Source organism: Pocillopora verrucosa, chromosome 6, assembly GCF_036669915.1.
Source record: "Pocillopora verrucosa isolate sample1 chromosome 6, ASM3666991v2, whole genome shotgun sequence".
NCBI lineage: Eukaryota > Metazoa > Cnidaria > Anthozoa > Scleractinia > Pocilloporidae > Pocillopora > Pocillopora verrucosa.
Genome location: NC_089317.1, coordinates 22,286,520 through 22,306,681, shown reverse-complemented (window position 1 = coordinate 22,306,681; position 20,162 = coordinate 22,286,520). Strand labels below are relative to the sequence as shown.

Here is a 20,162-nt window from a genome sequence, read left to right as displayed (position 1 = left end):
ACCAGGCCATTGTCTCTCCTCGACTTAATGTTGTAGGATCATATAAACTCTCGCAAGTTGTCCCGATAGTTTCCTAGCGTCTAAGGTCTACAATATTTGTCCAAAAATGTCCTTTGGTGCGGACTGTTTTCTTGATCGTGATCGAGAGGGTTTCAAGGGGCAAATCAAGCAAACGTATCCTTAGTGAATAAGATCTACCTGTAAAAAGGAGTGACGAACAAGACCGTGTACAACGCAGGGTTGGGTGCTGGGCTGGGCCGGGGTCCAGCCACGTGAAGAGTTTCAGACACATCACCACACATTATTATTAAAATTTTAGAAGGAGGTTCATACTTTGATGCAGATGCCACATGAATTTTTATTTTCTCGAGAGCTTGAATAAGAAATGTTTTTAGGCATACATGTAGATTTTAGATACTTCATATTGAGTATAGTAAGTGCAATCTTGTTTTTGCAAAATTATTGGTGTTACCTGACCTGATGGGGAGTGTGAACTTCCCAGACCCTCTCTCTTCATATGCTACTAGACTCAGATAAGTTTTGAATTTTCAAGTCTGTAACATAATGCTTCATATGATTTGAATTGAAGGCACTTAATTGTAATCAATCTGATATTGACCTTGACAAGTTTGCCAAGATACCAAGATTTTATTGTCACTGAAATTGACTCTCAAGGGAAGCTGGTGGAACTTATTGGAAACAAAATTTCTTCTGAAAATGATGACAAAAACTGTCAGAAAAGAAAAAGAGATGGAAAACCCAAAGAAATGATTGATTATGAGAGGAGCTTGGAACTTAAGAGTCTGGAAAAAGAAACACCATTTTTAAACAAGGTACAGCTTATAACCATGATGATGGTACATGTAAGAGAGTATCATGTCATTACTTTTTGTTGTTAACAAAATTACCTTTATTTTTGCATTGCTTAAAATATCTTTGATAATCTTAACTTTCATTTAGATTTCTGAGTCATTTGACAATTTACAAGAATGTGCAGTGAGTGATTTGGAAAAGTGTCTGGGAAGTGAGAAATTTACGGAGCTCAGAGATTTTTCACTGGATGTTGAGAAAAGGAAAGAAAACAACAAGAGAATATGTGTTTGTAAGGCTGATACACATTTGCCTAAAATAGATGATAATGTTATCTTTTATTGTTCAATTATCTACAAAGTTAGTAAGGTTTAAAATAGATAGATTGATAGATATGTTTATTAAAAAATCACTTTGCAGCAGAGAAGATGAATTGCGTTTACACAAAAATGGTGTGATGAATAGATACACAAACATTAAAAGTGTGATTTACAAAAATTGAATAAAATCCATGTACAAGTAATCTATGTGATCTTTATATATAAATATATATATATATATATATATATATATATATATATATAAATGTATATATTAGTAATCAAGTTCATAATTTGCAGTTCATAATTTATGTGTTGAGATTGGTTACAAACTCATAAAAGATAAATAATACTCATCATGCATAGTATCAGGGTGCCAAACCTAAGTTCAGATGAGGGGATGAAGGGTGGAAGACATCACCCTCCCCCTCCACTCAGATCTCTTAACAGTGGTCAATTCTCCTCATCAGCTAGGTTGATTAAATCAAATTATCTTACAACAAAATGTGGTCAAGGATGTATACTGTAACCATGGTGTTTTTCCCAATTTGAAGAACATTGCACTCCAATTATATACTCTGAACAATGGAACCCCTCTCTTGGGAAACCTCCATGTTCATGAATTTTAAATTTCATCATAGCGTCAGCAATGTTAAAAGAGGAACGAAGAGCTCTTCACAAAAATGTCAGGTTGGCATACCCCCATCTTCAGACTGTAACCGTACAGAGTGAGCAAGAGGTAAGGTGTTCAATATGGATGCAGGATTGTCAAAAAGATTTCTTAAAATCTGGAAAATAACCAGGGTGGGATACAAAGTTTGCAGCACAATGTGATGCCTCTGCACTAGTCTGAAAGTTGAGCTACAAGCATTACAAGTAGCAGGCTAGTTTTCAGTGTAGATGTGTTTTGACAACCCTGTTGATGCATTACTGAATTAATAATAAATTTAATATAAATTTTTGGCCTTGAAGAAACCATTTTATGTCACACTGATAAAGAATCTTTTTTTCTTCAGGGAGACCCTCCATCCATTTTTGCAGTCAGTGATAAAGTTTATTGGGAGTTTTTTGAGTTACTAAATGATCGACATCAAGTGAACAGGTAACACACTGGAAGACATATTGTAGTTGCCTGTATTTTGTTTTTTATTCTTGATGTTGTGTCAATATTTAGATTGGAGGACTGGGAGTCTGATGGAGTTACAGTGATGAAATTTACTTGTAATACTGGCCTACCAACAGATATTTTATCCTAGCTGTGTTGATAGAAAAGTGTGGTAATTGGAGAAAAATTAGTTGTAGTGTGTTAGTTTGTTCACTTAGTTGAAAAATTTTTTTAAGCCTGTCTTTGCTTATTTTATGTATTGATCAATAGACTGCTGTGTTTTGCTCATTGGGAAATGAGAACAATATCTTCCACTTTTGATCTTGATGTCAGTAATGCAGATAAAGAGAAGCGCACAAAGGTGACAATAATAACCCTTTACACCCTAACATCATTGTGTATATTCTCCATACTGTTCTCTATACATTTCCTAGGCTCTAACAAGGAGAATTTGTAAAACCATCAAGAGCTTTGTTCTAGTTGCTGATCATTTCATTTATTCTCATGGCTTAAATATTTGATTCAAAGGATAGATTGTGAAGAGAAGTTAGAACACTTGTCACCCTCAGGAATTAAAGAGTTAACATTGATCTTGACTTGGCCAGCATGATTGAGATGAGGAAGGAAACCTTGGATGTATATTTCATTAGATATTTCGGTGTGTAGAGTATTGCTGAGTATTTTTTATGAGCAGTCAAAATACAAACAAAAAGTAAAAATACTCAGAGATACTAAACACTAAAATGTATATGAAGTGATTTATTAACCCTTTCACTCCCACAAGTGACCAAGACAGAATTTCTCCATACAATATCAAAGCAATATCAAGTAGGTAGGTGATGAGAATAGAGAAGAATGTCAATTATGGGATTATTAGTTGATCCAATACCAAATTCTCTGAACTAACATCATAAGAATTGTATGGCAGATAGTAAGGAGAATTACTAATTAGATCTTGGGAGTGAAAGGGTTAATATACAACCTCAAAATTGTCATGCACTTTTCCAGAATTATGAATATGATGACAATTCCAACTCAGTCTATTCAATAAAAATAAAGTTATTATTAAATTGTAACACTTTGTCTATACACTGACCTATTATCTCAGATTCACAGACTGCTATCAAAGCATTTTGGCTCATTTCTTGAAAGCAAGACATTCAATGACTTTGAAAAGAAGACATCAAATGGTGTAGGTGGAGGAAGCTACATTCAGGTTAGAATGCGAGTGAAGGGAAAAAAGTCACTACAGCAAAGTTATAAACCAACAATGTCCAGGTTAGTGCTAAATGAGTATAGGGGTAAGTTTCTAAAGAAATTGTGATGCTGTGGGGGTGGGAGAGTATGACAAGGTATATTCGTTTGATATCATCAACTGAGTTTATCACTTAAATTGGCCACTGTTAAGAGTTTGAGAGCTGGCATTTTGAGTGTTACCCCTTCATCAGAGTGAAACCTCACCTCATTTGTTCTGACGAAGGCTATGCAGTAATACTGCTGAATCATTCATTAAGATCATGAAAATAAAAGAAATGATGAGCAACCTAAGAAGCTTTATTGTCAATAAAGGCTATTATGCTCAAAACATCACCTTTCAGACTCTTAACGGTAGCCAATTTACGTTATCAACTCAGTTGATAATTAGAATTTATCAAGGTTAGAGCTGCTTAGGTCATATAAATATCCTTTTGAATGTCTATGAACCAGTCCCTGCCTGTGGGACAAAAATGTAGACATACAACATATTTATCAATTTACTGGCAAAGGAAAATAATCAGCACTGGGGAAATTTAATTGAGTAAAGTTTGTAAATCTTGTGCTTATGGTGAATGAGTCACAAGCTTTGATTTGTGTTGTTCTTCCACTGTAAAATTAAACCAATCTGTAGAATGATGAACTTTAAACTTCTTGTATGCTGTAATGTTAATTGTTTCTGTCAGTTTTCCATGCTATTCATTCTGACTTATGAATCACTTTAATATTTATTACTTGATGTTATATCTTTCATCAAAAATATTTTAACTCTCCAGTCAGACTGAAAGTGAATACACAGGATTTGTTTTATGCAAAAGAAATATGGTAAGCATAGATTTATGCTCATGAAATGTTCACCCACATCATCATCAAAAGCTCTCCCTTACCTGCTCCTTTACAATTTAAAAAGGTTCAGTCTGAATGCAACTCTGGTTCATTATTATTTTTTCCCCACCAGGGTTTTTACTCTGGAATACCTCTGTTTTCTGGTACTCATTTATACTTCTCAGCCCTTTACACTCTATGAGTGACCAGCATCTAATTTCTCCTTGCAGTAATACTGCTGAATCACTCATTAAGGTCATGAAAATAAAAGAAATGATGAGCAACCTTAGAGGCTTTGATTGTTAACAAATTCTCCTTGCCAGTACCAAAGAAAATGTATAGTCTGTAATCATACAAGGGATGAACAAAATTGGATTACTGCAAAGTGGGAGTCAAATTTGTCAATCATGAGTATGATTAAAGACAGAATTGGACGACAAGAAGTCCTTTTACCAATTAATCATAACTGTTACAATTTTCATATTGGAACTGGCTGCTTCAACTGTCAGATTAAAGGTTTAAAGAATGATTAATGAAAAATAAAGCAGCTAAATTGTACCAATCACATTTGAGGAAATTGTAGCGGTTATAAATTAGTTAGTTTTTGTTAAACATCACACTTTTTTCTTCATAATCCAAAGGAAACACTGGAAGCTGTACACCGCCTGTCCACCTGTCTGAATATTCAGCCTTCAGCCTTTAGTTATGCCGGTATCAAGGATAAGAAAGCAGTCACCAAACAGTACATGGTGGTCAGAGGTGTCTCACCAGAACAGTGAGTCATTCCAGTTTTATTGTTTTTCAAAATTCTTCTTTTTTTTTTTGATAGGATTAGATAAAACCATTATTACTTAATTTTCTTGCATGACAAGCATGGCTTGGGACTTTGAACACTGAACCTTTAGCTCCATTATGTCTGTTTTTTTTCATTCTTGAGGATGGAATCCAGGCACTGTAAGAGAAAAACCCTGAAGAACAACACAATAATTCTGCTGTGCGTCCAAAAGTCATTTGGAGGCCAAAGTATTAGATATTTTAGTTAGATGGCATGTAAATGTATTTCAGATTTCCAGGTAACATGTCAATTAGTTTAGAATTTCCAACCTTTTTCTGTTAGAAGCAAAATTGGAAACATTTGAGTGATTTATAGCTATTTATCAGTTTCTGGCATAGCATTCATTCAACAATAGTAAGATTTTCCTTTTCATCAAAAAGGATATGTGCTGTTCAAGATCACTCATCCCTAGAGGGTATACAATGTGGAAGCTACAGGGAGGGACTGAGTAGACCACTCAGAATGGGCGCACTTAAGGGAAACCATTTTCAAGTTGTGATCAGAAATATTCAGAGTGACACCAGTAATAGGTCAGTTTGAACTCTGTAACATATGTCTGTGGTTTTTGAATCATAAAAAATATATCACCTTTTTTTTCCAGTGGTATTTCATTCAGTGTGTATTCAGCACTGAAAAAAAAGACAATTTTCTCCTACTTTCTATTATTTGCAGCCTTGTTGAGGAAAATGTTGGTGACTTGGAAAAAGTTGTACAGGTGTGTTATAATACATGTAAGTTGAACAAATACTAGAAGAATACCTTGTTTCAAAATATCGCCTTTCATCAATTTTATTGTTTCAAAGCAGTATGTTTACTAGCCAAGGCTTTTGTAGACTTAACATCAATTCATGATGTAAAAGCTGAGCCAGGGAATTGTGTGAAAAAATTTGTGACTTTCAAAAGAAGTCAGCAACATGTTTTGCAGATGGCCATCTGAAAATTCCAAGGACTCTAGGGAAGTGTGGAGTTTTGTTTCATTTCTAGCCTTAATGTACTAATTTTAAAGATAAGGTAAAGGTAGATTAGAGATATGGTAATACTAGGTTTTTCTGAGGAGAAAATAGTATCATGCACCATTATTTTCTGTTGGTTTTTGTCTAAATTGTTATATATGTAGTATCTCCTATGGGTCAAGAGTTTCTACTCATTCCCATTGAAGTGGATTTCCCATGCTATTTCCAACAGTCATCTAATTATTTTTTTTAAATACCACATTGGGAGGCCTAAGTTGTACTTTAAATTTTTTTGAAGCTGTACAAAGTTAAACCATCTTATACTTGTCAATATCATTTATTTATTAGCTTACAGTGAGTCACTTGCTCACTCACTTACCTTCTCACTCACCTATCTATTCATTCATTAAACTTTTCAACATTTATTTTTTGTTTATTTGTTTTTTTTTTAGGATGCAGCATCCTCTCTGTCTCTTCATGGATTTCTTAATTACTTTGGCCCTCAAAGGTTTGGCTTGGATGACAAAGAAGTAAATGCGTGTGATGTCGGGCTTGCTATGTTACAGGGAGATATGGCAAGGAAATTTTGCAATTTTACAGTTTGTTTTAAAAGTCTCCAAGTAATACGTGTTGTGCAGGAATTGAAGTCCAAATGTGGGCTCACAAAGATATTGAAGAAAAGTAACTGTGTATTGTAATTTCCCAAACTGCAGCACGTGTAAAACAATAAAGGCTTACAGATTGATTTGTTCGTATTTACCCTCGAAATTTTATGAATTTCAAAGTTTTGGGTTCAGCTTCTGCAAGCCCGATTGGTCCCGTCTAAAAATGTTTTTTATTAATTTTATTATTTTCTTCTGTGTAGGTACGAGCGGTAAAACTTCTTCTGACTCCATCGGAAAATAATCCAGACAATCCGGTGGACTCCGCTAAGAGGTAAGCAATAGGCATAAGATAAGACTTTTCCATTAAGTGTTCGAGAACCGCGCCAAAATAATCACCATAACCATTCAGGACAAAGGAAGATACCATGAAAACTCAAGTAAGCACACATAACCAGCCAAAAGCGCAGGAAATCTCGCGTAAACAACTCGTGTCCCATTGGTTCATAGTTGGGGGCAAGTTTTTTTTATCAATCACAGGGCAAAGCAAGGTAAACGCTTAAAGTAACTGAGAGTTGCTCCAAGATGAAAATTCCTCTTCTCTTTACTAATGGCCTGTTTATAATCTTCCTTTTCGTTTTCCTAATCTTCTTTCGTGTCAGGTATTACTGCGAGACAGGTGACGTGCAAGGTACATTGAGTAAGATGCCCAGTTATAAAGTCCGTGAAACTCTTGTACTCAAAGGACTTCATAGACACGGGACCGACATGGTCAGTTAATCAATTCCCCTCACTTTTTTTATGTTTTTGATGAATGATTTTAGCCCGAAAATATATCTTTGTCTAAAAGTTATTAGTCTCTAAGGAACGTTTTGTGATGTGTCGATGGGTTGGTTGGTTCGAAACACTATTGTCTTTTTCAGACACTAGTGCACGGTTGCGGACACTCGTGTCCGATTTTAGACACCGAGGTCCAATGCTGGACACTACTTTCTGATTTTGGGCACCAGTGTCTGATTTCAGACACTAGTGTCCGATTTTGAACACTACACGCGTTTCCCTGAAAGACTTGCCAAATTTGCAATGACAATCTGATAAATGAGAACGCGAAAATTGCTACCACTGGCAACTGTACAATCACTGTTATCAGTTATGAAATGTTTATCAAAAGTTCCTTGTCTGGTAGTATGTCTTTACTTTTTTTTCCCTCTAGAAAACCAATAATGTTAAACCTTAAAAATGTTAAAAACTCGAACTTAGCTGCTTGGAATTAAATTCTTGTTTACATGCGTAAACAACCGAACAAAATGTCCGGCCCTCCTCGAAGTTGACAGGTCAAAACCTATATTTGACCCGAAATAGTCCGTTTAGCTTTATTTCGAGCCCTGTTATGGCATCGAAATGCCCAATGCTTGTGCAGCACAGAAGCTAGATCTAGAAACTCAATTTTCTCTCTTGTATAGGATGGTTGTCGGAAGGCGCTACTGAACATTCCCTATTCCATGCGCTTGTTGTACGTTCACAGCTATTGCAGCCTGGTCTGGAACCAGATGGCGACTTTGAGGATACAGCGATACGGGCGGACAGCGGCTGTACAAGGTGACCTCATCGCGGATAAGTTTGCAAATGTAGATGAATTAAAAAATTCGGCGACCGCTGACAGTTGTGAAAGTGCTAGCGCGGGAAATTCGTGCGAAGATGACACCAGTGGTGTAAGAAGAGATTGCGTGAGATGTGTTTCTGATCAGGATGAAGGAAAGCATGGCCTCAAAGATGTAGTTTTACCGCTTCCTGGTTACAACATTCAGTATCCAACAAATGATGTGGGGGACGAGTGAGTATAAAATGGCAGATTTAATTATTAGTTTCTAAAGCGATAGTTGTATAACGTGGAAGGCAAAGTGAACAACTCAGATGATATCAATTCGGACTTGTTCAACCCATTAACTCCAAGAAGTGATTAACATGTAACTTCTCCTGCAGACAGGTCTTGAAAATACTCATACTTATCAGGTAGAAGTTGTCATCTTGATCCAACAGCTAATTTTCGTAACTAATTTACAAGGAAATAGCAGCAAGAGAGAAGAATCAACAATTAGATCTTGGGAGTTAAAGGGTCGAGGGTTTAACTTTGTCGGTTGTGGGCCGCTTATGAGGAGCAATTTTTTTGCGGTACAAATACGTGGCGGTTGGAAAAGAGAATAACGAGACAGAATGATTCCTTGTTGATTTAATTTAGGCGAGTTAAAAAAAAAGTTTCTCTATCGATAAAGATAATTGCACGTTGTAAAGAGTTAAGTTAATATCCTTTTTGTAGGTATAAAAAGAGGCTGGAAACGGACGGGTTGACTGCAAAAAGTTTTAGGTTGGTGTTATTTCCCTTATTTGACAATTTGTTAAATTTGAACCCATAAACAGATTGTCACTTGAAGTCTACAATAGTTTTTTTTCTTCTGCGCTGTTTATTTCAGGCTGCGGAGTCTGGGTATGAACTTGCCTGGTACTTACAGAAAGCTCGTGGTATTCCCATGGGATTTGTCATATAGATATGTTGGAGAAGAGCGTACACGAACGGAAGATAGTTACTCTGCCAGGAGTGATCACTGTACAGCAACAGAAGACTCAAGTTGTGTTGACAGTGACAGTGACGCGAAAAGACCGCGACTTGCATCAAGCAGTAACTGTTACGACGACAGAACAAAGGATTTTAGACCAACAGAACTCAGTGAGGTTTGTCGAAGATCTGAGGACTGCTGCAGTAGTCTTGAGATCTCGTTTAGTTTGGAACCTTCTTGTTACGCGACGTCGTGTTTAAGAGAGCTCATGAAGAATTGAAAGAATAGAAGAAGCGATTCTCAAAGGGGGATTCCACAAAATTGAACCCCTGTAGGATATGGAAATTTTCTGTTACTGGTTTTGAAAGGTGGAATTTCTAACTTATGGCTATTTCTTAGATTGTAAGAGGGTTGAAATTTTACAATATGTGCTTTCATAAAGGGTGGTGAATCGTTGTTGTAAAAATAACATGGCTATGTGAAAAGAGTGTATCGATGAACCTCGCCTATAAACATTTTAATGTCCCCCAAGAGATTGCCTAACTTTCATGCTTTCTGTTCACATTTTCTGATCTTCACTAAAACGCTGAGTTGAGCAAGATTTCCACAAGAAAAAAAAACTCTTTAGCGGAAGGAGAGGATATTGTGGCATACAACAATCTTCACCCCTTCAAACTCGAAACTGTGAGTTTGTTGCCTGTTCCTCCATCCACGGCTTCCTTTTTTCCACTTTGTGTTATATTGGCTACTCACACTGAAACACTTAAACCATTATTTAAAGGCAGTTAATGAGTAAAAATACTCAGCGATACTACACACCAAAACGTCTAATAAGTTATTTATTATCCAGTTGCTTTTTTTTTTTCTGTAAGTCTTTCTGTTCATTTCTCATTAGCCGGGAAAAGCAAAGCGGATAGAGAAGCGTAGCGCTCGCAGCCGACTGGCACAAAATAACCAACCGTTCAAATAACCTTACAATATCGCAGGATATTTGTACTCTTCCACGGTGCAATTGGATAATTAAAGCCCTATATCCAGTATATATAATTAAAGCTTAACAAACATTTAGGGAAGTTGCCAACGCGTTTTGAAACTTCTGAGAAATATTTGCGGTCGTTACTTAAGACAGAAAAAATACATCCCCAGTCCATGAACCTGAGGAAGCCAAAAGCAGTGTGAGATAGAATTATATACAATACACTTGTTCAATTAAATTCTCTGTATTTAGGAAAACAATGTCATAGTTCTTGTCCTCGTTGATTCTCATTTATTTGGTTCAGAAGTATTGTATAAGAGGTAGAAAACAACTGCTGTAGGATATGATCCAATAGATAACATGCTAGTATCACTACAAAATCAGAATTGGTCAGCTATTATAAATCTTTTTTCGCTACAGGAGTACTATCAAAGACCATTACTTGTCTCTGGAGCAATATCTAAACGACAATCTCTAAATATTCATCAAATCTTTGAACTAAGCACACTTAGGCTAATTTTCTCCTCACTAACACATCCACAAATGATTGTTCTGCTGCGCGGGTTCAAAACTCAAATAACGAAGATGATAAATCAGTGCACAGTTCTTCTTCTCTCCAGAAAAAGGCTGAACATGGTCAGTGTCTACTGGTGGTATAAATATATCTAAACGACGAAGCTGTTCGCCGTTACAACATGCACACACGAACAAGATGTAAAAGCGGAACGATTAGCATCGTTGTTACAATAGAATCTTTATTCGCCCTGGATCCTGCGTTGATTCCGGGGGTGACTTTGTTACACATATCGCCTGTACAACAATAAAGGCACATCCAGTCCTTACTTCCACTTTGCATTCCAAAAGTCTTCCGTTCGTCAAAACACGCGTTCCGACATCCACCATGCTGACTGAACCAAATCTCGTCTGAACAACCTTTCACTATGTGCGGATTGTCGTAAGTGGGTTGGTCGCTACTTCCTAGATCGACCATTGTGGCGCACTCTTGGCTGCAGTGAGCCGTCACCGGCGCTTCTCCGTTACAGTCTTCACCCTGACAAGATAGACATTGTTGACCAGACGCCGGTGCTTGATCAAGCGGGATTTTGCGAGCGTGTGCTGTTGTTTGGGCAGTTACCGCTATAGATATGACAAGTACGAGTACATTCATCCTGTTGAACTGAATTCTTTTCTTGGTCGTATTAATCGTTTGAACACTTAACTCAATAGGTACTGTTCTTAAACGATTAACGTAGCTGCAGTAGCGCACACCGACAGGCCACAGTCAGGCCAATTTTAGAATTTGATCACACAATGGTATTGTTTCGGATGTTATGGATGAATTCTTATGACAAAGCTAGAAAATTCCTTCCCAATATTCTTGAAGTCTCTTGAGAACTCTCAGGTTTACCTTGCTCTTCGATGTCACATCTAAAAATGTATGTTCTGAAAAATACTGCCGCAGGCTATGTCTCAGTTTCTATTGTTTTCCTCGTCGGAAATGCTTAGAGTCTTCGAATAATCGCCTGATTTTAGTAGACATAATTTTACACATTACGTCACGAAAACCAGTGGTAAAACCTATATTGCCGTTGCAACAAGATTTCTATTCGCTTGCATTCCAGCGTTGATTTCAGGCGTCACTTAGTTGCACTTTTCACCACTTTTTTTCACTTTATTGCACTTTGCAGCAGTAAAGGCAAAATCAGTCTTTTCTACCCGCTCTGAAAACCTTCATTTCATTCATTGTAGCATTTGTTACGTTAGCCACCAATTTGACGGAACCAACTCGCATCCGAACAACCCATGGTTATGAGAGGATTGTTGTGACTGGGTTTGTCACCACTGCCAAGGTCGACCGTTGTGGCACATTCGTGGCTGCAGTTAGTAGTCACGCGCTATTGTTTTTCCCGCAATCTCTATCTAAATTGGCAAGATATGCGCAGCTAACCAGATGCCGGTGGCCCATTTAACAGGATTCTGCGAGCGACTACCGTCGCTATTATCACTGGGGTAACTCGCATCTAATTTTCCCAACAGTATTATCCTTGAATCAAACATTAAGGTCGCGAGAATAAATACGGGCCTCGTTGGCCATCTATCATCACATATTCAACGCGCGCTCGTGGAACAATATGGCGTAAGCAAGCTTCATAATAGTAATGTGCACGTTGATAAAGTACTATATGTATGTGCATAAAAGAATCAATACGATCACCACATCCGGGAACCTAGTGCATGGTGTATATTTCGTTTATAACACGAGTGGTGAACGAGTGGTCATATTGAACAATGACGACACGATTTCCGCATTCACTGAATGTTCGTTGTTTGAAATAATGGTCGTCGCAAGATTTGTTGTCGTAAGCTACGAACGTATGTAAATGTACTTTCCGAACAACAAGATAACAAGAACACCAAAAAGAAAAGACATTATCATCTCAAGATCAGTCAAGGGATTTGTCGAAAGTTGTGACAAGACAAGTATTAACATTAAAGCCATGTATTCAAAATCTACGATGTTTTCCATGTGATAAAAAGAAAATTACACATTAGTTCGAAGATACGAATTTTATGTTCTCGTGGCAAGAACACGAAGATATTGTCCCTGTTACTCGAGCATAAAATTAATATCTTTTCGCCACTGTTTAATATCCTCTATGTTATATTAAAGTTCACATGGCAACCAGGTGGACAATCAGAGATGGTTTGATGCTACTATGGTTTAAAGATTTAGTGAATGTAACCGAGAAGTTACAACTCATAGACCCAGCGTTTCGACACTCCTGTCTTGTCCCTTCATCAGGGGTGATCTAATCGCTGCAACAAGATGTCCTTTTATATGCTCACTAATTAGCTACCCTTTTTTTCTGATGAGGTGTAAATAGGCGTCAGGTAGAAAGCCGCCGTCATCACGATTTAAAGAAGCGTGGGCGGAGTTGATATACCACACAAAGGCGCTGGTGGTAACGTCGATTAGCAGTGTTAATTTTTAGATTTATCCCACCCAATTGTATGGTTGGTTAGGCATGTGTGCTCCGACAAAGCTGAATTTTCTTTTTTGCAAAAGAAGACCGCTTTTTGATGCTCTTTCTCTGATGCTCCTCTGTGTATTGTGGATAACGTCAAGTTACTGCGGATCCTCTAGGTTTACTGGGTCCTTGCTTATATCGATAATATTTTGGTTTTGCCTTACTTTATACCATTACAATTGGATCAAAAAACTCATGCCATAAGTTTAGCCGGCTTTCGGATGCGCAATTTTATATCAATCGCGGAAAGTCTCCGCTGTTTTGACAAATACTAATCGCCTTAAGTTTGATGACAAAACATATTTGCTGAGAACACTGAGAAAAGTCAAATGAAACAAGTCGACTTACGAAAGATAATTTCCTTTGACATTTATGAATCGCGGAAAGGGTCGTCAAAGTTCACAACTGAAGGGTGAAAAGCTAAAATGTACAACCTACTTTAAAATTGTGATAATTTTATATGCCATGCTCCATTATACTCGCAGTTAAGTCAAAAGAAGTTTTCCCTTTTCAATAAAATCAGTGAAGTTCAGGATATGTACCTTTTCGCTTCCTATTATAGAATGTAAACTGAAATAACTAAAGGTTTTGAATGAACACATCATCCCACTGATGTTACATAATAAGTCACGCAACTTGATCATATATGGTATTCGAATGCTCTAATCCGTCACTCGTGACCGATCATGCGTTCCTGTAAGAACCTTCGTAACTCCAGGGGTAATATGAAATTTTTTTTGGATGATTCATCAGGTAGGGTCAAAAATTTTCATCCCGGTTTGGTAAAACTGAAAAAGAGAAAAATGTAGGGGCGAATTACTCTTCACTCAGTGATAAAAGCATCCTGAACTAAATAAACAACATATTTTTTCCAGATTGACTGTTTGAGTAATCCAAAGAGTAATTGAACTTAGATTAAATATAAAATCTCCAGAGAGAAGAAGCAATGAAAGAAACGTTTTGAGGAATCATAGAACCAATCGCCGGTTTAATGGTTCTGAAGGGCATTTAGAGGGATAAATACGCCAACAATATCTCTGAGGATACCCACTGCTTTAGCGATTCAAGCTAAAAGCGGTCAAGTTGTTTTTCCTGATTAAAAGTTGACTTCAAAATTGATTTCCCTTCTACTATAAACCCGATTTTTCTCTTTACGGGGGAAAAAATTAAGCTTAAACAAAGGCCGGAAAAGTTTGACTTTTTTGGTCTTCATTTGGATTGTTTTGTCATTGATCTGAGACGGAAGTCGTACTAGACTAATCAAAACGGAAATGATCTAATACAAAACGTCCATCACTTGACCAGCAGAGATAAGGAGTGCCCGGTAATTGGAATACATAAATATTAAATGCGAAACCAATCCTCAACTAAACATTAGAACAAACTCTTTCAAGAAAGATGTCTAACAGTCTTGGGAAGCGATCAGTTCTTTTGAACGTTCTTGTCATCCATGGAGTGCTTCTCTGGTTCAGCCTCCAAATGGTCAGCTGTCGCGTCATCTCGTGCCAACTGCGTGACGGATCGACAGGTGGTATGACCTCCGTGATTCTTCGCGTTAGACGCTTCGTGAACGAATCTGTGAACTTTCGTCGTGACAGTCCGCGACCACTATCGAAGCCGTTTTATCACACAATACCCAATGATGGAAAAGTACATCTCTTTAACAGCAACTTGAAAGTAAAGTTTCACGGAAAGGATGTATGCGTCTCGACGATAAAAGAAACAGTAGTGGATGAAAAAGGAGCTAACGAGAACAAAAAATACTCGTGCGAACGCGTTTGTTTTGGTCTTGGGGATCGCGTAAACCTGGTAACTAATTCTTCCTCCGGTGGTCGCCTATGGTACGGGAAGATGTGTTGTGTACGAAAACGAGAAATATATCTGCAACTTGATGTTATGACTGCGGGTCCAAAGTGCCTTACATGTCAAAGAAGAATGTGCCAACGAGATCACATGACGATCAAACAATGTCCACCCGGAGATAAATGCTTAGCCATTACCTTGAATAAACCAGAAAGTGCAGCGGAGACGAACTCGAGGTAAGTGATGTTATCAGGATTGCGCAGAGTTACTACGCATCAATTCACGCGCGATTACAACGCGCACGGCCGTGCGTACGTAGAAAATTTGCGGCTTTATGTCGGCTATAGCTATAGCCAGGGCCGTTACCGTTAGAGAGTTGGATTGCGATTCTCTTAGAAAAGAGAGTGATGACCCTGCATCATCTTTTTCAATTATACAGTTACTTTTTAACGCATTACCTAACTTTCCTGCATGTCGTAGTTGGAGAACAACCTGAATGCAAAATTGAAAGATTTAAGCCTTCGAGAATGACTCAGATTCGTGGTCTTGAGCTCGTGACAGATTGTCAGCATCTCCCTTGTTTCTTTGAATGTCCTAGGGGAGGACTGAAAGATCTCGAGTGTTAATTCTATTACTTCGGTGATTTAATCTTATCAACAGAGCAAGGGCTTCAAAAAGTGGAAGTAATTAAACGGCACGCCAGCTAGGGCTCACGGAAAAAAATATGTAATTATTTAACCGCAGCTTATTTTTATTTACCATTGCTTACTAATATTTTTTAGCGTTCTGCCGCTCATGCTGGGTTGTTCTAGTGATGACGGATTGAGAGGTTACTCATGCAACGATCAATGTCGCCGAGAGGTGGAACTGGTGGGGTCTGGAGTGAGACGCGTCTGCGTCCGTTGTTGTACCGGCAACGAGTGTAACAGAGTAGGAGCTTCTAAGAACGAAACTGAAACCACTGTCATGGAAGATGGAGTCCAGGATAGAAAACTGTCAGAGACTGTTAACGGAGGGTCTGGTGACGAGGGTGATAAGCTGCTAATAACATTTGGATTAACCGCGGTCCATTGCGGGTTATCCTGGAGCAAAATGAAATGGTGATAAAGCTTGCAAAACATGTAACGGGAACTTTCAAGTCAAGTTTCGCGTAGAATACCGGATTTAATTTGTTTTACTTAGCTGCGCTCTGAGATGGGTCTCAAAAATGTGTCTGCCTCTCAAAGAATCAGATAAAAAACTAGAACTAATTGGTTGTCCACGTTTTCCCTCGCTCTGTGATTGGTCTGGAAAACTCGAGCCCGCCTAAACAACCAATCAGATGCATATCTAGAAAATTAATCGTGAATTGGTTATCCGCGTTTTCCCACGCCTTGGCGTTTTTCATGTACTTGCTTACCCTAATTTATCATTGCCTACTTAAAACGTCAGAGATTTTGATCTGATCGGTTGTAGTGAGTGCTTTGGTTTTAACTTCACGGCACTCTGTTGAAGAGTTCGCTGTAATATTATACCCAAATGTAGAATTATTGTATTTATAACTGTAAATATCACGATTTATAGAATATCTTTAATTGTTGTATGTAATGCGAATGAGTTACATCTTAGTAAATCATATACTTGTTTTGTGTTTATAATGTAAAATACAAAAGGATGTTTGTAATGAAGAGATCCTGTACATTTTAGTTCTTTATGCGGTAAGTGGTTTGAACCCGGGGTTCATGTGATAGTGTTGTCTGATCGTTCGGGTGAGTGTAGTCCTGAGAAAGACTGTTGTCGGTGACTGATGTTTCGAAAACCCGAGTGGAGGTCATCATCAGAGTCAAATGACTTGGTTATTGTCGAGTGACTCCGATAATGACGCTCAGGTTGTCGAAACGTCAGTCACCACCAACGACAACTTTCCTTCTCATTACTACACTCACCCGGACGATTAGACTTCACTATCACATTTTAGTTCTTTGTTGTTATCTATTGAAAAAAAAAAACTAATAAAGTCATTTTAAAGTAGTTGCTTTTTATTTTGTTCCTTTTAAAACATTGTCAGTGCCAATTTGTGACCACAAATTTTCACAAAATTTCGGCCAAGAAAGGAGCCTTAGAAAATCTTCGTTTTTATGAAACAGCACCATAATTGCCCATAGTAACAGTTATTCCGTACTTCCAAGCTATTTACCTATAACTTGACTCTATTCCACAGCTGAGTAGCGAAAGTTTTAGGCCCGTGTTCTCCTCAAAATGTCCTGTTTTGGGACACAGCGTTGGGTAACACGCTTTTTGTTTGCACCAATCCTCTCCCGGCCAGGGCAAATGCTTTCACCCCGTTACTGACCGGAAATGCTCTCCTGTTTTCCTTTCCTCAAAATCCTCCCAATTAACGAAGTAATATGAAAAATTTAGGAGCATTTTAATCGTCGTTCTGGTGTCTCTCAGCAAACTCGCGTAGAGCTTTGTCATACTCTTCTGTGGTTTTCCTCATCTTTTCATGCTCTTCGGTCAGTTTTTGCCTTTGAGGAAGCGACCCAGACTTTCGCTTTTTGGACTGTGCTCTCCGGAAGGCTATCATGCCTGCAAGAGCCCTTCCTCCTCTAGATCCAGGCCTCTCGCAGAGAGTGCAATCCACTTGATGCGGATCACCATTCATAACTCCTAATGGTATCCCATGAATACACACGCGCTGATGCTCGTTCTCCTCCGGAACGTTATGACCGGGGTCTTAAAGAGGAGAAACAACGATCAAGCAGGTCAACACGTGATCAAAAAAATCTCGAGCTTTGAATGGCCACTGTAACGTATTTACCAGGAAAAAAAAACATACAGATAAAACAGAAACAAAAACAATTTTTATCTCCTTTACTTGCGTTGGTATGTGTTTTAGCGCGCTTGACGCTGATGAAATGTTTTCGCGTTTTAAAAACCAAACTAAATCTAGTTTCCCGCGCTTTTGACCCTTTATTTACACTTCTGCTCGGCCGGACAAATCCTCCTCCGATGAAAAAACGAAGTATGCTTCTTCATAATTATGAAATGATCTTTTACCTGAGTAAGGCTTCACCATTATGAGGGTAGATTCGCCAGGTCTCGTTTTTGTGGCAGGAGATGTCAATATTCCGGTGTGCAAATGGTTTGCCACATGTGACTGACATCCATCCTTCATTTGAGGTAAGGTGGAGCTACATTCCCGACTATTTTCGCCAGCGGAAAATTCTGGGGCATCTACCAGGCTGTAATCAGGCTCTGGAGTAAAAAGACCTGAACGGGAAAAATGATAGGAAAGTGTTATCACTAAGGGCACTTTTTCTCTACCAGCTTTGAGAAGAACCGGAAAAATTACTGCTTTTGGTGCTAATGAAAAGCGAAAGTAAATTTTCAGTAAAACACGCACGCGAGCTTACTCTTGCCGTTTCATTTTGCGCCTCTTTTTTCAGGTTCCATTTGAGATAACCTTACCTGGATGCCTTTTGTTCGATGGAGTATTATCATTCTCATCATCTATTAGCTCCTCTCCTTCCGTCCTTAAACAGTCTGACGAAGAGAGTGTCTGATTTGATCCTAAAGAAATGGTCGCTAATAAAGAACAAATTGACACTTCTCCAGAGTCGTTCTGTGGCGAACCGCGAGAGTAAACGTTTGACCACTGATTTTGTACCGGATGATGAAAATCGTCTTTTCTAGGAAGCTGTTCGTCGGAAAATTCCGGTGTCTTTGGCAAAATTTCTAGTGGAATAACTTTCGTTTTCGTACATTCACACTGCAAACAGGAGAAAATTTTCCCCATAGTGAAATCATCTCACTTAAAACACAAGAAAATGCGCGTTCTGACGTTTGCTGAAATATGACGTAACAATTTGTTTTTTTGAGAAGCAAACGCGCGCATTAGAGCTTCTTTTTAGTTTTTTTGGTGCGTGAAAGAGGACATGATAGGAGCGCTCAATGGAGATCTACCGTTTACTTTTACATTTTTCTGCAGTGCAAAAACTGAATTTGCCTCTTTCAAGACCCTATAAAGGGCGAGATATTAGTCAAATTAGAGAGAAACTAACAGACACTTTCCAAGACCTTAAAAATTCCTATATATTTTTCTGATTTCCATCCAATCTTAGCTCAGAATACGTATTACCAGTGCGGCGTTGATTTTAAGTTTCCTATGCATGGGTGCCGAAAATCGTCTCCTAATCTTAAACATTTAGTTCGGGATCAAAATTTTAGTTAAATTCAGGGGGCCGATGGTAACACGCCACGGGGAGCTCTGTGAAAATGACTCGCGCAACGGACTTTGTCGGAAAAGGGGGACTGCTCACAGCGTAAGGTAAAACTTATTAGGAATTTTCTTTCTCACTTTTACCTTGCTCGTTATTAGTTTTGATTCGCAAAGAATGCAGTGAGACTTGCGCTGAAATCGCAGTATTTCGAGTCATTTTAAACTTTTCACTTCTAACACTGATCATACAGAAAGTTCTCCTTACAACATCCGGTAAGGACACTCTCTGGTAAGTAATGGGGAAAAAAACATATCAATAAGGTTTGTTTGATAGAACGCCAAATTCCTGGAAAAAAAATTGGCGGAAATTTCATATAATTTATACTTATTCTTAGGTATAGGCAAGAGAAAATTATGGTCCCATTATTTTCTCTAAGTATAGGGGTGGAAGGGTTGAAGTTATATAAAAATTATCTTTAAAAAGAAACCATCAAATAGCCATTTGTTGGATCAATGTCAGTATTTGAGCAACTGAGCATGCACCTACCCCTCCCCAAACCCAACAATAGTCAACTGATAGCAAGTTAAGGTGGTAAAAAGAGGTAAGACGTGACTCAGGAGGTACGAGAGTGATCCAGATTGACAAAAATACTATGCATTGGTGATGACGGATTGAGCTCCGTTACGAACCGGAAACTTAAGTGATGGATTATCCTTCTGATGCTAACTATGCGTTTTAAGTGCTTTTTAGCGTTAAGCTTGATTTAAAAAGGACTCATGCACGCAAAATTAAACACATTTTCTGATGATTTACCGTGAGAAAGCAATTATGTTTCAAGAAGGCCGTTTCCGAAGTCCATGCCGCTGTTTTACATTTCCATGTGTTTCCTTTGT

General features: G+C 38.2%; 2 protein-coding genes across 3 annotated transcripts; both read left to right on the top strand.

The window, feature by feature from the left end:
• The first annotated feature begins 35 nt into the window (after positions 1-35).
• Positions 36-10,965, top strand: LOC131783577 (pseudouridylate synthase PUS7L-like). Of its 2 annotated transcripts, XM_059100342.2 has the most exons (17): positions 36-174; positions 638-833; positions 961-1,102; positions 1,772-1,869; positions 2,147-2,232; positions 2,506-2,596; positions 3,344-3,513; positions 4,266-4,314; positions 4,956-5,089; positions 5,530-5,679; positions 5,822-5,864; positions 6,555-6,677; positions 6,968-7,038; positions 7,367-7,475; positions 8,168-8,538; positions 9,022-9,069; positions 9,176-10,965. In XM_059100342.2, exons 1-17 carry the CDS (start codon positions 107-109, stop codon positions 9,537-9,539), a joined length of 2,313 nt encoding a protein of 770 aa, XP_058956325.2. In that variant the 5' UTR covers positions 36-106; the 3' UTR covers positions 9,540-10,965. The 2 variants fall into 2 exon arrangements, with proteins under 2 accessions (XP_058956325.2, XP_058956326.2); XM_059100343.2 differs by lacking the exons at positions 36-174; positions 961-1,102 and having other exon boundaries at positions 692-833.
• A 3,582-nt stretch (positions 10,966-14,547) lies between these two features.
• LOC131783566 (uncharacterized) lies at positions 14,548-17,022 on the top strand. Its single transcript, XM_059100327.2, has 2 exons — positions 14,548-15,303; positions 15,850-17,022. The coding sequence occupies exons 1-2, from the start codon at positions 14,663-14,665 to the stop codon at positions 16,169-16,171; spliced, it is 963 nt and encodes a 320-aa protein (XP_058956310.2). The 5' UTR covers positions 14,548-14,662; the 3' UTR covers positions 16,172-17,022.
• The last annotated feature ends 3,140 nt before the right edge of the window (positions 17,023-20,162 follow it).

Bases quoted from the DNA above. Each gene is read 5' to 3' on its own strand.
- LOC131783577 (XM_059100342.2), top strand. From the start codon at position 107: ATGTCCTTTGGTGCGGACTGTTTTCTTGATCGTGATCGAGAGGGTTTC. The intron at 834-960 runs GTACAGCTTATA...ACTTTCATTTAG, and splicing joins AAACACCATTTTTAAACAAG to ATTTCTGAGTCATTTGACAA. The intron at 8,539-9,021 runs GTGAGTATAAAA...TCCTTTTTGTAG, and splicing joins ACAAATGATGTGGGGGACGA to GTATAAAAAGAGGCTGGAAA.
- LOC131783566 (XM_059100327.2), top strand. From the start codon at position 14,663: ATGTCTAACAGTCTTGGGAAGCGATCAGTTCTTTTGAACGTTCTTGTC. The intron at 15,304-15,849 runs GTAAGTGATGTT...AATATTTTTTAG, and splicing joins GCAGCGGAGACGAACTCGAG to CGTTCTGCCGCTCATGCTGG.